The following is a 20,397-nucleotide window of genomic DNA, read 5'->3' as shown; positions in this document are numbered from 1 at the left end:
CATAATTAGGGACTTTTGCTCTTTGTTAAGACACTGTTACAGGAATGAAAAGGCACCCCAGATGTGGGAGGGGTATTTGTAAATCACATTTGACAAAGGGCTTGTATCCAGAAAGTACAAGGAACTCTCAAAAGTCAATAATAAGAAAGCAGAGAACCCAGTTTACAAATGAGCAAAGGATTTGAATAGACACTTTATGGAAGAAGATACACAAATGGTAAATGTGTGAAAAGGTGCTCAACATCACTAGGCTTTCAGGAAATGCAAATTAAAACCACAGTGAGATATCAGTTCGTATGTGTCAGACTGGATACAATTAACAGAACCCTGACCACGTCCTGCGTTGACAAGGATGCAGTGCATTCTGAGCCTGCTGGCAGGAACGCAGGATGGTGAGGCCACCGTGGGAAAGCCTGTCTGTCCATTTCTGTGAAGTCAACACGTGCCCACCACGTGACCCAAGATTCCCACCCTGTTTACCCACCTGACGTGGACACGTATGTTCGCACAAAACCTGAGGCGGTGTCTCCACTGCTTTCCTTGTCGTCCTCTGCGAGCCAGACTCTGGTGCGTGCCCTGATCCACTAATGTGGCTCGTGGGGACAGGAACGACGCACTCCTACAGGAAGGACGGGGGCCTGGAGGAGGCGAGACCAGGGGCACGGGCCCTGCTCGGATTCTGGGTGGCGCTGGGGGCACAGGAAGTGCCAGTTCTTCCCTCCGCCCCCTGCTGTGGGCTCGGCCGCCGTGGGTCTGCAGCTGCCCCCCCTCACCCCGTGCCCAGCCTCACCCTATGCGTCAGCGTTTGGCGTTCTTTACAGAGACACAGAGCTGGTGATAGGCTGCAGACGTCGCTCGCCTGTGCTGTGCCCGTGGACGCCGGCTCATCCTCACAGCAAGCGAGACACAGCACAGCGATTCCGGGGGACCCAGCGGTGCCCCAGCGGAGAATCCTCACCGGCCCTTGAAGAGCCACTCGCTCGCTGGTGTCAGCGTGGCTGCATTCCTTGCCCCTGAGACTGGGACGAAGGCCCACCCCCCTCGGAGCCCACTGACGTGGTGCCACCGGTGTGTCCAGGCTGCCCTTCTAGAAAGTGCTCTGACCCCTGACCCCGGGACCCCCTCCGAAGTGGATACTGGGGGGGCTCACGCCCACAGGGCCCCACAGCTCAGCAGCTGGTCGGGGGTGATGGACTTTCAGTGATAGGGCAGAGGGTTCGTTGTGCTCTTCGCTGTGACGATGCGAAGGCACCTGCGTTAAATCCACACGCATGGGAACAACGGGCCGCAGGAATCCAGGCGACCCCTGTCTCACGTTCCTCCGGCCCGTTTCCTTCAGTTGTAGCTGCCGCGTGGCGGGCGCTTGCGGCCTTTCACTCCTACGACGGGCTCAAACTGCCAAACTCTGTTTCCCACGTGAGGAAAGGGAGGTTTAGAGGTTCCGAGACCTGCCGGGTTGCATTAACAGGACGGCGCCCGTCGCTGTGATTCCAAAGGCCCCTGAGCTGGGAGGCGCGGTGCTGGGGGCGCGGGGGCCGCAGAGCAGGCAGAGGGAGGTGGCGGGGCGGGGGGGAGGCATTGATGGGAGTCGGGCCCAGGGGTGAAAGGGGGTTAGGTGGCCTCCCTGACTGAGGACAGAGGAGGAAGAGGCGAGGACACGGGGATTCCGAGGTGGGGAGGAGAGCGGCGGGAAGAAGGGGTGGATGCAGGCCGGCTGGAGGGGCGGGGCCGGCCGGAGGGGCAGGGCCTGAGGACCTGGGGGGACTGGGCTCACCCGGGCACCCGGGACCCTAGCGCAGGGACCACGTGGCAACTGGGAGAGGCTTGGAGCCCCGGCAGGGAGAGGAGATGGGTGCAGGGCGGGGAGCCTGCGGGCCGGGACTCTGGAGGCCGCCTCCTTGGGATCCAGGGTCCCGGGGAAGAGATAGTCTTTAGGGGGTGGCTGGGGCTGGGGGGAAGCCACTGTGATGAAAGGCCGGGGTGGGGTTGGGGGCTTATCTGGACTCTTAGACGGTGATCACAGTACCCTGTGCGCTGCAAATGGCCCCGAGGGACACGGGCCGGCTTCAGGAAGCAGGGTTCCAGAAGGGATTCCAAGGCATCTTGTGCTGTGCCCAGGAGTCTGTGGCTGCCAGCCGGCCCTACGGTCAATGTGGAAAGCCGGGTGGGCGCGTGCGGGGCGCGCAGTGGCCTCACGTGTCGGCCCAGGACCTGCTTTGGTCCTGCTCCCACCTTGGTTGGGAAGAGTGCTTTTTAAATTAAAATCAATCCGTTCATATACAACTCTGATGTCCCAAAGCAACAGGTTTTGTTAAGAGTCAACCGAGCTTCATAGTTCTGCCTCTTTAAAAGGAGCGGTCTTGTGTCCAGCTGTCTGGATCTGGTGTAAAGCAGTGGCTTGCCCTGCCTGCCGGACGCTGCTTCACCTTTGCGGTCGGCGGTCCAGCGTGCCTGTAGGTGCCACGGTCAGTGGCTGCACTAAGAAAACTCCAGCCCTGCACTTCGGGCTGGACGGCCAGGCCTGCACCCACCCCAAGGACGCGGAGCGGCCCTCCTGCCCCACACGGGGCCAGGGAGACAACTCCGCTGATCGGACGGCCAGGCCCTCTGCCTGCTGGCGAGGTCACAGAAGCTCGTGGTGTCCTGGGTGCTGGCCGGCGGCTGCTGTGGGGCCTGGGCTCTGGGACGGCGCCCCGTCAGGGCACCAGGAGCTGAGTCTGGGCCTCCTGGGGGCGGGCGCCCAGCCCCCACCCACAGCCAGTCCCAGCGCAGCCCTGGGGCAGAGCGGGGGCAGTCTGGGTGTCCAGAGGACAGCCCTGCCTGCCCAGGCCAAGGGTGGGCAGACGTTGTGTGCAGGGTGTGTTCAGGCGTCGTTGGTAGGCGGCAGCCATCTTTCCTCAGGAGGAATTCCTTTGTCCCTTCTCGCTCCTTATCTTGGCTCTCCCGGCTTCCACTGGGTTGTTTGTGGATGTGATTCCTTTTTAGGTCACTCAGACGCTTCTCTTTGGAAAAAGCCTAACCAGGCCTGGCTGTTTCTATTTTTAGTGGGGGGGAGGGGATGGCAGGGCTGCTCTCCTGCGTTCTGGGAGCCGAGGGCCGCCCTCTCACTGGGCCACCTGCACAGCATCAGGAAGGGGCTGCTTTTTGGCCGCAGGGTGTGTATTTTTTGGTTTTTTTAATTCCCTAGGCTCTTCCTTGCCAAAGTTTCTACTTCGCTCTTTTCCAAAATATTTTTCTTGAGCCTTCCTATGAACGAACCCACCTATTTTTATCAGTTGCCTACTCTTTCCCTAAAGTTCGCAGAAGCTCCTTTTCTTGGTGAAGAATTTTGGCCGAGCACGTGTGCAGTTTGGGCAGTGACCTTGTCCCAGGTGGGCAGGGTGGGAGCCAAGCCAGAGCCCAGGTGGGCGGAGGCGCCAGACACCCACCCTCCCGGGGGCCTGGAGCCCTCTGCCCCGTCCAGTTCCCGCTTTACTGAGTTCCTTCCAACGAGACGTGACCTGAGCGTGCTGCCCACACCTTGGAGGGGCATTCCTGTCCATCCTCAAGATGTCCATGCCATCGGACCCAAAGGGATCTCTGTCTGGGCTCATTCAGCTTCCAGAGCGCCTTCCCAGAGGCTGGGGAAGGCCAGCAGCTCCATCCTCAGCTGCCCAGAGAGCTCTGGGCCGGAACTGGCGCGTGTGGTTCTGGGGCGGGAATGACTGCGCGGCCCCGGGGCCTGGGTATATCCCCACAGCCGGTCCCGGCACCGCAGCATTTGTGGTGGCGTCGAACTGACATGCCGTCTGGTGCTTCCTCTGTGTCTGGCCTGTGCACGGCGATTGTCCCAGGCAGGCGCCTAGGGACGTGGACGCTCAGAGAGCCCTGGGCAGCAGGCACGGGGACTTATTCTGTGGCCCAGCGATGACCCTTCTTGGTGAGTGGGCCACGGAAGCGGGTGCGCCATGCAGCTGCGGCCTGGACTGTTCCGTGCGGTCTGTTAGGGCAGCGTGCGCACGCGCGTGTGTGCGCGCGCGCGTGTGTGTGCTCCTGTGAGTGGGAGTTTCGGATACTGGCCATGTACACACGTGTGGTTGTGTGTCCTCCTGACGAGTTCTGTCTGGTTGCCACGCATGCTCTTCACCCCCTGGGGTCCCCTGCCGTCACTGAGGAGGCCTCCCAGGCTTCCCGTGTGTCCTTCTGCCCGTTCCCTTCCGCGTGTGACTCTGCGCGCCCATCTCCCCTGGTGCTGGCGCTGCCTTGTCCCGCAGAACCTTCCGCGCTGTCCTGTACGGGGGCCCCTGCAGCCCTGCCACTCAGCGTGGGCCCAGGCCACCCACATGTAGCGTAGCGGTTGGTGCGGCTGCTTTGGGGCCCGCCGTTTAATTATGTTTTATGTTTGTGCCTCCTGGTTCGTCCCTTTGTTTCCCCATTTCTGCTTTCTTCTGGATTCTTTCTTTCCTTTTTTTTTTTTGTTTTGCCTTCTATTTAAATTTGCTTATTGGCCTCTTGCCTTTTGTAAACTATTTTTAAGTGGTTGCTGTAGGTTTCGATACACGGGCCTAAAGGTTTCCCCCTGCTTCTGGTTAGCGTTACGCTCCTTCACGTATGATGTACAAACGTTGGCATCGTATGCGTTTCTGTGTGGCGTGTGCTTTAGGTCCACACGCGTGGAGGACTCCGCCAGGCGGTATTATCATCGCTGCTTTAAGTAGGAGTCAGCACCACCTCCCCGCCCCACAGCCCATCCCGCCTGCTGCCTGGTTTGGGATCAAGTTCCTGGGGGGCGGCCACGCCTAGTCACACAGCATCTTGTCCACACCTGCCCAGTGGCGTTGCCTGCAGAGCCTGCCGTCTTATCTGGTTCTTGAGGTTAACGTTTGCCCAGCCCTGCTCTAGTAGATCCCTCAGGAAGGGCTCATGGGGACAGAACTGACCGGATTTTGTATGTGGAAAACTGTTTTTCTCTGTCTTTGACGTTTGAAGGACAGTTGGCTGATGTGTGTGTAATCCTTGCCTTACGCTTTGTCTCACTGAGGTTTTCAGTGAAGGTTGTTCTGCTGCTGCCGTGACTTGTACGTTGGTCCTGATGAGGGTCTCATTGATGTTGTTTCCTGGAGACCTGGAGGATGGTGTTTTTACCTTTGAAATCTAGTAGTTTCACTAGGATACGTCCAGGAGTCAGTGGTTTGGGGTTAATTTTCTCAGGTGCTCAGTAAGCCCTTCGGTGTGTGAGTTCGGGTCTTTTCCTGTTTTTGGAAAGTTTTCTCGGGTTATGGTTTTAAGTATTAGTTCTGGTCCATGGGTTTGCCCTTCCTCTCTGGGGCCCGTGTGGCAGATGTTCTTCTTTTGCTGCCTGTCGGCCACGGTCACTCCTTTCTCCACTGCTCTCCTCACGACGCTGTTTTCACTTTCTTGCTGAATTTCCCTTGAAGCTGATTCTCCCTTGGGCACTTTGTAATTTGCTCTTCTTCTCTGTGATGATTTTGTCTTTTTCTCCCCTTTCTTTCCTGAGGTTAGTCCACACTTTTCTCTCTCTCTTTTGGGTCCATTTCCAGTTTAGTTTTGTGTTTCTAATTCCAGGTGTGTTTTCATCACCTCCGCGCTTGTTTGAGTGCGTTTGCCTCCGTTTGCGATGTCGGCTTGTAATTCTGTGTGGCTTCGCGACTCCTTCTGGGGCGGAGGGCCTTTTCCTGGCGTGGGACGTGTACATTTTTGCTGACTTGTTCACAGCGGCTTTGCAGGGACTTGAACTTCCTCTGGCTTGTCCCCACGGTGTCGGCATGGGTAGGATTCCTAGCTTCACAGCGCCCTCTTCTGTCTGTCCAGCGAAGTCCGGAGCACGGGGGCCACCCTGCCTGGCGTCGGGCAGTGAAGGACCAGCCTCTCCTCTGTCTCAGCGTTTCTGTCTCCCCCTTTCTCCTCTGCCCCTTTATCCGGTTGCCAAGGGCGCCTGCCCGCTTGGCTTCCCTTTTTCTCTCCAGAAGCAGAGTCTCACCAGCGCCCTGCAACCTGGTCCTGTGGGCCGGTGCTTCCAGGGATTTTCCCTCGAGGGTTTCTGGCCTCCAGCCCCTCGCCCAGCCCCTCCCACGCCCGCAGGGCCTGGGGCGTGCAACTGCGCATTGTGGACTGGTCACCAGGCTGTGCGTTAGATCCAGAACTTGTTATCTTATCACTTGAGGCTTTGACCTACATCTCCCACCCCCTCCTCCCTCCCCAGCCCCGGAAGCTGCCTTTCTATCCTCTGTTTCTCTGAGTTTGGCTTTAGATTCTACGAGTGAGTGAGGTCATACAGGGGGTCTCTCTGTGACTCGCTTCGCGCTGTGGGATGCCCTCCAGGTTCTCCGTGTGGTCGCGGCTGGCCAGGCAGCTGGGATGCTTCCTAAGGAGACGCTTGCCCTCCTTGGTTTCCTTCCCCAGAGGCGCAGGTACAGAGCGAGGCAGGATGAATTCTTGCCTCATTCTCTTTATCTACCAGTTTTCAAAAGAATGTCCTGACTGCAAGACGACTAACGTGTGGGGTTTTTAGTATCGCTGTGAACTCGTGGATACAAATATATTGGTGTATGTGATTTTCAATCCAATTTACGCCCTGGTGGCCTGTCCTGGATGGAGTTGGGGCGTTAGTCACTGCTCTTAACGTGCCTGCAGGAAGGCATCCAGCCATCCAGGTGATGCCGTCAGGCTCCTCCTTCCCCGTCGTGAAGCCCCGCGCTGCCCCGCTGGTGCTTTTGCTGCCAGAGGTGGGAGCGAGGCTCTTCTGAGTCTACTCTTAGAGCAGGAGCTCCCCGTACTTGGCTGCAAGTTTATCTCCGGCTGTTCAGGGAAAGCCTGTGTGGATCTGTTCCGTCACCTTTGGTTGTAAATGAAACGTGCGACTTGTGGGCGTAGAGAAATGGCAGCGGCGTGTCCCTTGGTGTACGCTGTTCGTTTCCATGATCATTCGTTACTTTTCTTCTGAAATGTTTCGTGATAAGGATCTTGTCATTTTAATAGCTTCGTTTTCAAATGAGACGTGACTTTGGCCTCTTTATGGTACATTTCGGCGTGATTTCATCTAAACACCTCCTTTTGGCTTTTGAAACGTCCTCTCGTGCCCACTGTGTGTGGATGGGGCACCTGAGGCCACGCCAGCTGGAACCTGTGACCAGGCATGGCCGGGCCTGGCGAGCGGCCCTCGAGGTCGCCGATGTGTGCGGGGTCCCGGTAGGTGGCATGTCGGGCGATCTCTTAGTAGCCCTGAACTTGGGGCCTGTGTCCACGCCACTTGAGGTCACTGTGGTTCAACAGGGCTGCACTGCTCCCTGGAGCTTGGTTTTCCAGGGTTGCCGCTCCCTGCACCCCTTGGCCACCCGCTCTCGTGGGGGGAGCGAGGGCCTCCCCTCCTCCACTGCGTCCCCATCGGGCTCCCTGCCCCTGCCACCCAGGCTCCGCCGGCAGGCGCTCCACCAGGTGCGTCCACGTAATGCAGGTGGCTCAGGGTTAGGTGGACGGGACCTTTGTCGACAGCCGGGCGGAAGCACATGCTGCACGTGCTTCTCCACGCAGAGGGGAACCCAAGTAAGACACACGCTCGCTGGGAAGCTCATAACCGTTGTGACGGTAACCGCTCCTGATCTGACTTTTCACACGTGTGCGCTTGAGTCAGGTGTGCCTGTCGTCCCTAAAGGCGGTCGTGCTCGGCCATCGGGAAGTGTCGTCCGGGTCATTGTGTAGAAGACTGAGTTTCAAGAGTTAAAATAATATCCGTCATTTTATTTGGCTGTTGATGTAAACTGATGATCAATGGAAATTCAGTTTCAGGTTAATTTACTTTCACTATAATTTAAATTTGGAATTAAATTTAGTTTAAGTTTAATTGTGTTTAAATTTAAATCTAATTGTGATTACCAATTAAAATGTGTTGGATAGGGGTCATCCTTCCCCAGAAAGTGGCTCAGTCGGGGATGGTGTTGTGGGCACACAGGGGCTTCACCTCTGCTGGGTGGGGCTCCCCAGCCTCTGTCTGGGCAGAGCTGCAGCGCAGGGAGTCCAGCCGGAAAGTCTCCCTCCCGCTGAGCTGGGACAGATGACTTGGTGTTTGAGTAAGACCGGAACGCAGTGGCGGGGACTGGAGGGCAAGGCGTGGAGGGGCGGGAGCTGCCCGCACGGCTCCAGGCCAAGGACATGTGGGGACATGTGGACACGCGGACACGCGGCCCTGGCTGTGTGCCGAGTCGCAGGCGCCGGCACTGGGCAGGCTGGAAGCACCTGCGTGTCTGTGGCGCGTTCGCACCCAGCACCTCGGCTGGGCTGGAGCACAGCCTTCTGAAGAGGGGCTCAGGTCTGGGGGGTGTCAAGAGAAGAGGGACAGCAGGTTCCTTAGTCAGCGAGCCCTTTGTCTGTGCCCAGGGCTTTGCTAACCAGTGTCTTCAGAGACCATGGCACCAAAGGGGGTCACAGATGTGGCCACCCGACAATTGTCCTTCATTTCAACCTGGGACTCGGGAGACTGGAAGGTGGGTACGTGGTGTGGCGGAGGCTGCGGCAGAGGGGGCAGACGGCACCCCCCCCGCTGATGTATGGTTGCACGTGACCCACACCGGGCTCTGTTGCTTGCAGAGTGCCAGCCAGTGCCACCTGTGCGTGGCTTCTGGGGGCGTCCTGTGACACAGTGTGTAGGCAGAAGTCCCCGGCGAGAGCTTTCTTGTCTAAATAAAGTAGGCAAAGCACTAGAAAAGAAGCCCTTTCCCCTTTTCCTTTAACCTTATGCCCTTTCCACTTCTTCCCACCTGGAATGTAGGCATGAGGCCTGGGGGCTTTGCAGCCATGTTGCAGTCACGAGGATGACAGCCAGTGCTCGCAGTGGCAGAGCAGACATGGTGGAAGCAGCTGGTTCCTGGATGCCGTCTGCGAGCAGGTGCACCATCTCTGCCTGCCAGCCCGGCCTCCTTATGCAAGTGGCTGGTTGTTGGTTTTCTGTTGTTGGCCAAGCACAATCCTAATGGAAACCTCGTAAGCCAGATTTTCTGAGAATTTCAACTCTTCATTTTGTCACTTTCCTTTGTGAGTTTACAGCACGAAAAAGTGCTCCTGGAGGGCTTTCAGGCACCACGTCTTTTCTTGGAGGTGGAGATGCAAGACGCCCTGGGAGGAGCACGGTGGGGCAGGGGAGACACACGTGGAGATGAGCCTGGGGTCAGGCGGACTTGGTGCGCAGGTGTGCGGGCCGGGAAGACGAGAGGCAGGGGAACCCCAGCTCTGCTCTTGCTCTGGGCGCTCCGTGGTGCAGCCCCGGACCCCAGCCTCGCACGCCAGGGCGACATGGAGCCATGCGTCCCGGAGCCAGCAGACCCGCCGGCTTGGTGCTAGTGTCGCCTCTTCCCAGTTGTTTAAGGCAAAGCCCGAGTGGACGGGCTGGTCCTTCGGGAAGAACGTTGGCAGTGCTGTAGGGAGACGTGCTCTGCGCAGGGTGACCTCAGACTGAGAGGAGTGGGCTGTCTGGCCCCGTGAGTGCCCGGGAAGCCCACAGCGTGCCCATCGGGGTGGTGCCCACCCCATGCGTCCCCCGGTGCCGCTGTAAGCTCAGGCGCGGCCCCCCACGGGCGCGAGGTCCCAGCCCGCCCACCCCCGGGCCGGCGTTTGCTTCCTCAGCTGTGGCTGTGAAGGGGCTTCCCTGGCCCACAGCAGGGCCGGAGCCCCGGCAGCTCCTGGAGCGCCCACCTCGGTGGTACCGCCAGGCCCCTTCCCTCGCCGGTGCCCGGTCCCCCCGCCATCCGTACACAGGCCTCGTCTCTCCTTTGCAGCTGAGGCTCGGGCGGGCAGGTGGGGGCTGCCCTGGGCCCCTGCTCCTCCAGGCCCTGTAGCTCAGGCAAGCCCGCCACGGGTTTCAGAGATAAACCACCGCGGAGATGGCTGCACGTCCCAGGAAGGGGCCCCTCTGCTGGGCGCCGCCCGGCTGCTCTGGCGTCCGCGCGAGGGGCGTCCGCCCACTCCCGAGGGGCTGCTCCTTTTGGATTTCTCCATTTTCTGAGATTTGTGGGGTCAGAGTCAAATGTCTGAGGAGTTTCGTATGATTTAAAGAGTGAATTCTGTGCCATAAACGGCTATTTCAATTTAAACCACAGCAGAGAGTCGTCTTACGAGGGCGACGTGTATGGGATTCGGGTGAAGGCAGACAGGTGGGCAGGCCTGCCCAGAGAGACCCCGTGTGTCTGTGACTTAACGCGGCCGCACGTGGGCCCCTCGTCCTCGCTGCCCTAATTCATAATGGAAAGTCCTTGGAAAGCAGCTCCGCTTGGCTTTTACTGGGGACTTGGGTCGTGGTCCCAGCCACGATCTGGTGACCTGCAGCCTCGGTTACAAGAGGTGACAGTGTGAACTGCAGGAACCTGTCACTGACTCGGGGCCCCGTCTTCACCCACAAAACCCAAGCGTCTCTGGGGCTTCCTTCTCCTTTTCCCACCCCTGTTGTAGAGCTGGGCAAAGAACACGCTGCAGAATTACAGGAACTTGGTGTCACGAACCTTACAGTCGCGCTCGTGACGATCTGCGTGTGTCAGAGCATCGCATTCACTTTGTGTGAAGTCACCAGCTTCCCAGGGAGGAACTGCTCCTGGGGGAATTCTGTGCCCCCTTTGTGAAGGTCTGGTTTTATATATTGTTCTGGGCACTGCAGAGGGTGGGTGACAGAGCTGCACACATCAGGGAGCCTTTGGTGGCTTCCGTGTGACCAGGCTGCTGTGTGCAGCTGTGGGCGTGGCTGGCGTTGTGCACACTCGACCTTGGGCCTGAGGGCAGGTCGGTCTGGTGATCTGACCCAGGCTGGCCCGGAGCCTCTCCTGACTGGGGGGTCCCCTGTGCCCTTTGCATCCAGGCTTCAGGCCCGGAGACCATTCTGCAGTCTTTTCTGGTTGGTGAATGTGATTTGCTGCATGGATACCCCTGGGATTCCTGAACTTTGTCTTGTGATCGTTCCATGCCGGCAAGGGCTGCACAGGGGGCATCGTGTGTGAGGGCGCCTGCCAGGGGGCCGCCGGCGGGTGGCATCCAGCTTGTCTCGGAGTCTGTGTTTTAGCGCCTGCGCGGAGCAGGACTGAGCTCGCTGAGGCGAGCTGCCTGTTCTCCCCACCCCTGCCCCCGGGCAGGGCTGTGGCGCTACCAGCTGGGGAAACGTCTGGGCCTGTTCTGGTCCCCGTCCCCGAGAGCCTGAGCCCTGCGGCTGGTGACCAGGGACAGAGAGAGTCCATGCCTGTGTCCAGTGGGAAGCGGAAGCACCCGGTGGGCGTCCCGTAAACCCGCTTCAACGGAGCGTAGGGTGCGAGCCAGGGCAGGCCACTCTACCCGCTGGTATCGCCTTTCCCACGCGGCTGAAAAGTACACTTTCTGGCCTGAATTTTCCTCCTGTTTAAAGAGCCTCCCCGTCTTGGGGATTGTGTTTTGATGTCACAGCTGGAGCAGGACCAGGTCCAGTCACTCTCCCCGAGGCTGGACGTGCTGTCTGCTGTCTGCGGGTCAGGGGCAGCTACTGCTGGGCAATGCTTCCTTCCGAGACTCACAGAAGCGTGGCGCCCAGGGCCTGATGGCCTGCGTCCTCTGTCCCCGTGGCCGACCTTCTGGCCTGGCTGAACCCTCGACGCAGCCGCTTCCCATCAGGGGCCACATAGCTGTTGTTCCCGGAGCACCCATCTCCGCAAGGCCCGTTGGATGCAGCCCTCACCTGTCCACGGTGCCCTGACCTCCGGGCAGGACGCGGTGGTGGCCGAGGTCGGGTTCAGGCGCTGACACTGTGGCCTTAGGCGCGGATGGCCTTGTGTAGGGGACCTGCCTCTGGGATGGTGGGCCTGGGGAGGGACAAGGTAGTTCTGTGGGTTTGGGTGAGGCTTCAGAGCTGGCAGTGTTGCCGTGTCAGCAGGTACCAGGGAGGGGGCGGAGAAGCGCAGAGCCGAGGAAGGGCAGAGGGGCGGGTGCAGGCGGGGACAGGCAGCCTCTTGGCCTCCAAGTGCCCTGCCTGGCCTCCTGGTATGCCTCCATCGCTGCCCTTCCAGTCCCAGGAGCCCTTGCCCCTGCTGCTCCCCCAGGCCGTGCTGACGCCCCCTGTCCTGGCACAGCCGCCTCGTCACCACACAGTGTGCCCCATCGGTGACTCGCTGTCCCCGGCGCCCCAGGAGGGCAGGGCCGTGGGTTCCAGGCCCCCTCGTGAGCACATGCGGTCGACACCTGCTCAGGTGACCTGTGGGTTGCCCGGAGACGCCTAACGTGGCTTACGGCAGGGGTGAGACGCAGGTCCGTGCCACCGCCTGGGGGTGGCTGGGTCCGTGCTGGGTTGGGTGTGGGCAGCGGGGGGCAGCTGGACGGCGCTCTCGGGACCATCCCTGTGAGCTTCTTGGAGGAGCCGCTGGGGGGCGTCAGCGGCCGCAGCTTCGAGGACGACTCCAGGTCGAGTGGCCGAAGTGTGGCGGGTTGGGCGCTGCCTCGGGGCCAGTTTAGTCGGAGCCCAGCGGGCAGGGGACCCTGGCGACCAGGGAGACGCGGCGGGCCTGGCCCCGTGGGCTGTGGTGGGTGGGCGGCGCTGAGAGGAGGTGGGCCAAGCTGGCTCCGCTGCCCAGGGGCCGCGTGGCTGGACCAGGTCCCGCTGGCGGCCGTAGCAGCATCAGTGATGGCTGCCCTCACGTGTGAGGTTAGGATGCATGTTTGCTCCTCTGGGCCTTTGCAGGTGCCCTGCAGCTGACACGCGGGACTCTCTAGTTGGGAGGAAATGTCCAGATTACTGAGGAAGGTTCTGAGGAATTGTGAATCCTTTCTGAGGATTTGTAGTAACGGGGAGGGTACGGCCCTGGGGACCGAGGTCCTCAGGATTTGTGGGGAAAGCACTGTGGCAGGAACCCCGCGGGGGCCTGACGCTGCCGTGTTTCCTCCCCAGGTCGTGCACACACACAGGCCGCACTTCCTGGCCCTGCACTGCCAGGAGTTCGGAGGGAAGAACTATGAAGCCTCCATGTCGCACGTGGACAAGTTTGTCAGGTACGTCCCGGGGCAGCCGCTTGTCCCTCTGCTTCCTCCTGGGGTGGGGGGCACGCTCGTGTGAGCGCGAGGCCCGGGGTGGGGTGACAGCGCCCCCCGGGTCCAGGCCGAGATGCGGTCACGTGGCCCGATGGCTGTGAGCCTGCTGCTTCTGCCTCTGCTGCGGCCGGGGACAGACGGGGCTGATGTCCACGCAGCAGCCCACAGCTTTTCTGTCACAGTGGGACGGGCACAGAGCGCCATCGTCGGTGTGGCTCTGTGGACGGCGGGCCTCCCTGGCGCCACACGGGAAGCGAGGGCCCGGGCCTCGGGAAGGGCGCAGGGGCGGGGGCAGGACAGGTGGGACGGCAGGCCTGGGCCAAGAGGCTGCGTGCCGGACAGCCCTGGGTATCGGCAGCCGCCAGAGCGTCCTTCCTGCCTCTGGCCCCAGTGCCTGGGGCACCCTCTCTGCACTGTGTCCCCTGCGATGTGGCCCTGTCCTCCCCGACCCCAGACCCCGGGCCCTGTGACAGCTCCCACCGGCGGAGTGTGGGGAGGTGACACGTGCCACTTGTGAGGCTGGTCGTTGAAGGTGGCTGTGGGTGGGGTGGGCCGGGGCCACGTGTGGTGTGCGGGTCTGCGGGTGGGTGGCCTCTATAGGCTCTCAGCCTGGGGCCCCGCCTGGGGCTGAGTCCAGCTGCTGTCCCAGGCCTCGGCCCCTGTCACAGTCCCCAGTGGCGTGGAATGCCACAAGCCATCCGTGTTTTCAGCTGTCAAATTGTGGGGTCCTTTGTTAAAAGGCAAATTTTTAAAAGCTACCAGACTTTCCCCAAATAATCTATAATTTAAGGCAATTTCAATCAAAATGTTTTCTTAACACTTTAACACTAGAATTAATATGCAAGTGCAGAGAGGCAGGACTCGCTGCAGTACTACTGAAACACAGCAAGGGGGGCGTCCTCAACTCCCCCGGCCCGAGGGCCTCGTGTGTGTGTGCGCGCGTGTGTGTGTGCGCGTGTGCGTGTGTGTGCGCGCGCGTGTGTGCGTGTGCGCGCGCGCGTGCGTGCGTGTGCGCGCGTGTGTGCGTGTGCGTGCGCGCGCGCGCGTGTGCGTGCGTGTGTGCGCGCGCGCGCGTGTGTGCGTGCGTGTGTGCGTGCACGCGCGTGTGTGTGTGCGTGTGCGCGCGTGTGCGCAGGCGGCACCTAGATGCGCGGCAGCGGAGCTCCTGCCCCGCCTCACCCCAGTGTGCAGCAGGTGGCGGCTGGGTCAGGGGGTGGTACCCCTGGTGTCCTGGGCCAGGAAACCATGAAGCTGGGTCCGCAGCACGTTTTGTTCTCTCCACACACAGGGATGAATTTCAGTTATTACTGAGTCAATGTAAAAGGCCCGAGGACAATTCAAGAGTAAAGTGTAGGAGAGCAACTAGGGAGAGATTTCTTTAAAAAGGTGCAAAAGTGCAGCCCTCAAGAGGAAAGACTGACGCATTTGACCATGCTGAAGTTAAAAGCTTTATCAAGAGACACTGTAAACAAAGCAAAAGTTTAGCCACACTTGGGAAAAGATATCTGCAACATACTTTACTGACAGAAGTCGCCAGTGTTTATGTATATAAAGAACTGCAGTAAGTCAGTGAGAAAAGAACACCTTTGGAGAAGCTGGGCACATCAGCGACCAGCAGACGCAGGTGAGGGGCAGCGCCCGGCAGGGCTGTGCGTCCGAGCTCGTGGGATCCCACGGCTCCCGTCCCTGCCGTCCCCCGCCGTCCCCCTGCTGTTGTCAGAGATGTTTTACTCCTGCCTGTGCTCTGCGTCACACACATGTTGTTATTTTTGCTTGAAACCGTCGGTTGCCTCTTGAAAAGGTTAAAAAGTGAGAGAACATGTCACCTGTTTGACTAGAGTCACCTGCCCCTCCCGGGATGGGTCCTTCTCCGTACAGTCAGCTTTCTCTCCAGCACCATTTTCCTTCAGCCTGAGAACCTGAACATTTATCTCAACACAAGTTGCTGCTGGTCAATTCTCTCAGCTTTTGTTTATCTGAAAAAGGTCTTTGTCTTTGTTTTTGAAAGATGCTCTTGTTGTGAGCAGAATTCTAGCTTGTCCATTTTTTCCCTTCAGTGCTTTAAGGGTATTGTCCCATTGTTCTCTGTGTGCCATTGTTCCCGAGGAGAACTGGGCTGTTGTTCTCGTCTTAATTTTCTGTATATCGTGCGTCTTTTTTCCTGACTGCTAAGTTTGTCTTTCTAGCTGGTGAGCAGCAACTTGATTGTTTTGCTTTAGTTTGATTTCTTTGTGTTTCTTTTGCTTGGGGCTCTTCGAGCTGTTTCAACCTGTAGGTTTATGACTTCACTGAGATTTGGGAGAAGCTTTTGCGTGGTTGCTTCCCTTCTCTTTTGTTCTTGGACTCTGGCTTCCTGATGGGAGACTGTCACACAGGTCTCTACAGCTCTTTCGGTTTTGTTTTTTTTTTCAGTCCATTTTTCCTCTTTGCTCCAGTTTGGATATAGTTGTGTCTGTTCTTCTTTACGTTTTAATCTGCTGTTAGGCCTATTCAGTGAATTTATTTCTGAGGCTGTATTTTTCAGCTCTAGAACTTTCATTTGTGTCCATGTTTTCCTTTAAATCTTTGGTTACATTTATAATATCTGTTTCAAGTTTATTTTCAGCAAACTCCATCATTTTTATCCTTTCTGCATCTGTTTCTGTTGCCTTTTTTTGTAGATTATGGGTCATATTTGTTGCTCCTTCAACATGTCAGTAACTTTGATTCTGCTGCTGTGTGTGTTTCGTGTCTGCATCTTGCCTCGCCCCCTAAAGCATGTTGGGGTTCATCCCAGCAGGCAGGTAGGTGCTTGAGGACTAGTGTGATCCTCTCAAGGCTTTTCTTCTTCCTTCCCCTCCTCCCTATTCCTTCCTGCCTTCCTCATTGTCACTCCTTAAAGCTGGAGCCCCTCTTCTTCCTGCCCTGAGTGCTGGCTGGTCACACGGCACCCATGTCCTCCACCCCCTGCCGGGGCGCTGGTGGGGGAGGGGTCAGGTGCCTGCGTCCATCCGCGCCATCACGGAACTCGAGGGTGCGCGGAAGCTCTGCCCCAGCCATGTCTGTAGAGACGGCGGCAAGGCCGCCTGCTGAAGGCTTTTGTGGTGACAAAGTGTGGCTGTGAGGTGTGCAGTCAGGGCTGGAGCCTGTTCATAAGGGACGTCAGGAGACCCTTCCCTCCTTCTTGCTGCAAAGCCTTGGCCCCTTGTTCACGGTCCTCAGCTTCTCTCCTGTGAGGAGCGAAGGCGGGCGGGACTGCCCAGGCCTGGGGGCGCCTGTGTGGCCTCTGTGAGGACCGGGCGCAAACAGCCAGGATGCCCCACAGGCTGTGGACTCGAGCTTTCCTGGTGTGTGGCCCTGGGTGAGTTCCCCGTGTCAGCTTCCCGAGGGGCCCCCATCCTGCTCATCTCACGGCCAGCATGGAGCGGCCTGCGCTGAGGGCACAGAGTGGGTCTCAGTTTATCCACCTTCGCCTCTCTTCCCCTCCCCCTCCCCTCCCCCTCCCCACCCCTCCCCCTCCCCACCCCTCCCCCTCCCCCTTCCCTCCCCGCCCCTCCCCCTCCCCCTTCCCCTCCCCCCTCCTTCCTTCCCCCCTGTTGCTATTGTTTTCAGGACAACGTAAAGCATGGTTTCCAAGCTGCCATTCCTGTGCTTCGTAAGCGCTCCTATAAGAGGGTGCGGTGCCCGTGTGGCTGTGCGTTAAACAGCTCCGTCTTTTCCTTCCAGAGAGCTGCTGTCCGGTGATGCGATGAAAGAGTATAACAGGGCGCGGGTCTACCTGGATGAAAACTACGAGTCCCAGGAACACTTCACGGTGAGCACACTTTCCTTCCGTGGAGTAAGCGTTGGCCAAGCCAGGAGTCTTCTGGAGCTGCCATCCTCTGATATCGTAAAGAGACTCGGTGGCCAGCTCTGCCACGGGCACAGGCGGCCGTGTGTGAATTACAGTGTGACAGTGGTCTGGGGGACGGCGGATGCCCGGGGAAGCAACCCTGGCTGGTGTGGTGGCCACGGGTGTGCCGGGTGCAGGGCCAGGCGGGGGCGTCTCGGAGCAGCGAGGTCGGCCGGCTTTGAGTGGCCGTTGCTGCTGGGAGGCTCTCACCGTATTTGGGGAGCCCTGAGGCCGCCTGTGCTCCCTAGTGTCTTGTGTCATCTGTCCTCCGCGGCCTTCCCCTCACACCGTCCCCTGCTGCAGGTGCAGGTGCTGGTTGCTGGGTCCCCTCCTCAAGGCATCCCTGGCCCAGGGATCCGGCAGCAGGTGACCGTATGCCCGCTGCCTGGACCGGGGCTTGCGTGCGGGGAGTGGGGGCTGGGAAGAGCGTCCTGCGTAGAGCGGCCGGGGCAGAGGTGCCACCGCGCTTCCCCTCAGCTTAGAGAGGCTGCTGCCAGGTTTCAGGCCTTAAATTCGGGGCGTCTGATGCCAGCTGTGAGGTGGTCACGGGCTGCACGTTCGTGTCTCTGCCTTTAGCTGCATTTGCAAGATCCTGCATCCCGGGGTCTTGCCTCTGCCATGCTGCTCGGCGGGGGGACCCTCCCCGCATTCGCAGGGGCCTCACCCCACGGTGGCGGGCCCAGCAAGGCCTCGAGGGCGGGGACAGAGCCCCCCTCTCTCTCCCCTTTCTCCCCGACGGCTCCCTCTCCGCAGTTCATCCTGCAAATAAAAATGCTTTCCCCAAGTGGGACTTATTCAGATGAAAACGGCAGCGTCTGGAATGAGAACCACACCGTTAGCAGCAGCTTAGGGCCACAGCGTCAGGAAGAGCTCCCTGAAGGGCCGCAGCCGCAGGAGCTGTGGAGAAAGAAGGACTTGGCGATGGGCGTCGCCCAGTGCCAGGACATCAGGTGGTGTCTCTGGAGCGCCAGGAGGACCGGGAGAGGAAAGGGCTGGAAAAGGTCGTGGCTGGGATCTGTCAGAGTTTGGTACAATGTGTAAACCCCATAGATCCAGTCACTGTGACAAGCGTCAGGCAGTCAGCATCGTCCCTGGGTTGCTGCTGGCGGGTTAGCGGGGCCCCTCATCGCCTCCCCCTCTCAGAGACCTCGGTCCCTGCTTGGCCAGTAGAGCCGCCATGGCCCACTGTGGCCCTGGTCGCCTCTGCCTCGTGGACACCATGCTCGGGTCTAGAGCCGCCATGGCCCACTGTGGCCCTGGTCGCCTCTGCCTCGTGGACACCATGCTCGGGTCTAGAGCCGCCATGGCCCACTGTGGCCCTGGTCGCCTCTGCCTCGTGGACACCATGCTCGGCCAGTAGAGCCGCCATGGCCCACTGTGGCCCTGGTCGCCTCTGCCTCGTGGACACCATGCTCGGGTCCTCACAGTCTCCTTTAGGTGGCAAGATGGGTATTTTACAAGTAAAAGGATGAAGAAAAAGACCATCCACACGGGTTCTGAGAAGGTAGGAGTGGCCAAGCTGATACCGAAGGAGCCTTCAGAGCGAGGGCTGTGACAGGGCCAGGGCGCCGGGGCAGCTCCCCAGGGGGATGTGGCAGCCCATCGTGCGGGTACCCGTGTCAGAGCTACGTGTGCGGGAAAGCTGGCAGAGTCCCTGACAGCTGGCATGAGCTCACAGGCCTCCGTGGGACACAGGGCTGGCGGCTGGCTGCACGCGCAGCCCTGGGACGTGGACAGGGCATGTGGCACGTGGCATGTCGAGGGGCGGGGCGGCCTCCACTCTCTTCCCTGGGAAGGCGAGCGTTGCTCTGACGTTTGTCGGGGTGGGTGCAGGGTCGCCGGTGGTTGGGAGGGGGTCGGTCCCGAGGACTCGAGCATTCCCGCCCTGGCGGCCAGAGCACAGACGGTCTGGGGCCTGGACGAGCCTTGGCCTGTGTGTGCACATGGAACATTCCACACACTGAAATCTGAGCCGAAACGCAGCTCAGCACATGTAGGAGATTGAGGTCACCCAGAGGAACTACATTAGGAGGAAACAGAAGCGGTATCTGGAAATAAGCCCCAAATATGTGGAAATAAACAAGAAACTTGTAAATAACCCATGAGTCACAAAGGACATTAGAAATTGTTTCCAATTACACGAAAAACAAACTAAAAACCTTCAGAATTTGTGAGATGCACCTAAAGTAGCGCTTAGAGGGAAATTTCTAGCATCAAATGCTGACGTTAGAAGTTTTGAAAATGAAGAGCAAATTTAACCAACGCCCTTACAAGAAAGGAAATCATAAAATAAGACAGAAATCAGTGAAATAGAAAATAGAGTATTAGAGAAAATCAACGAAATCAAACTGATTCCTCAGAAAGGCTGACATATCTGATACACCTTCCCCAGTGGACCAGAGACTGAGGCAGGGGTGGGTGGCCGAGGGAGGGTGGAGGCGTCTGTTTCCCTGGGGCAGAGGCCGTCCATCCGCTGAGGGAGTTATTCTGGCGCTGGCCTCCGTGCCCCGGGGGCTCTATGTGCACCTGGGACTGAGTCAACAGTGAAGCGTGGGTATCAGCTTGTTAGTGGACGGGGCCTTGGTTCCTGTGCACAGAAGCTGCGGCCTCAGGAAGGCCAGGAGCTCCCACTGTCTCTGTCTGTCTGTCTGTGGAAGTTTTCCATAGTTTTTTGAAATGCTGAGTTTTCTAGTCCTCTGTGGTCTGTTTTGTGTCACCTGTCGTGACGTGCTGACGTAAAGCCTGCGTCTCTCCTCCAGCCAAATGCTTGGTGGGCTGAGACAAGGTTTGTGTTGGAGGCGCCTGGGGGCTGAGAGCTCCATTTCGGTCTTCCTCATCCCTGGAGATTTATCTTAAAATGTGACTTCACAGTTCGCAGTGGAATATAGAAACCTGCCGAAGAGCGTTGCCGTCACTCAGCAGCTTCCCTGGAGAAGTAGCCGTCATGCCAACTGTTGTGTATAAGCATGGTCATCAAAAATTATTTGATAACAAAAGTTGGAAGTAATTTTAAGTACCCAGAACTAGGTATGTTTACACTGTGGACCAGTCACATGGTGGAGTAATCTGCAACCACTGCAGACGCTACAAATGACACGCCCGGAAGATCTTCCTGTCCGGTTGGTGCATGGAGGTACCTAAGGACGATATTACCTCCAGTCTGTTCTTCCACGAGTCGATTGTCACATTTACATCTGAGACCAGGGTGCATCTAACACCCACAGCATCCCTCAATTAGAAGCGGCAGCGTTTTCCTCTCTTGGTCTTAGGTGCGCTGATGGCACGTTAGTCGGTGACAGGGCCACATCCTGCTTGGCTCCAGTCTGGGACGGCGCTCAGGGCTGCACCTCCCTGGGCAGGACTGACCCTGCACGGGACGGCACCGCATCAGACATGGGGATGAGCCCAGGTCTGAGGCCCTGAGGCTGTGGCTCCAGGTGTCTGCAGGACTGGACAGTGTCTGGGAGTTGAGGATGAAGGTCCAGCCTGCCCAAGGAGGGGTG

At 58.8% G+C, this 20,397-nt stretch overlaps 1 protein-coding gene across 1 annotated transcript in view; it reads left to right on the top strand.

Moving 5' to 3' along the window:
• INPP5A (inositol polyphosphate-5-phosphatase A) overlaps positions 1-20,397 on the top strand; it is a 173,641-nt gene that overhangs the window by 65,385 nt on the left and 87,859 nt on the right. Inside the window, exons 3-4 of the mRNA XM_082853914.1 lie at positions 12,884-12,984; positions 16,729-16,816. Coding sequence (XP_082710040.1) covers positions 12,884-12,984; positions 16,729-16,816 — 189 coding nt within the window. The remainder of the gene's footprint in view (positions 1-12,883; positions 12,985-16,728; positions 16,817-20,397) is intronic.

Source organism: Leucopleurus acutus (genome assembly GCF_964270905.1).
Source record: "Leucopleurus acutus genome assembly, chromosome: 14".
In the NCBI taxonomy this organism is placed as follows: Eukaryota; Metazoa; Chordata; class Mammalia; order Artiodactyla; family Delphinidae; genus Leucopleurus; species Leucopleurus acutus.
Note: the sequence above shows the minus strand (reverse complement) of the source record. Positions and strands in the feature narration are given on the sequence as shown.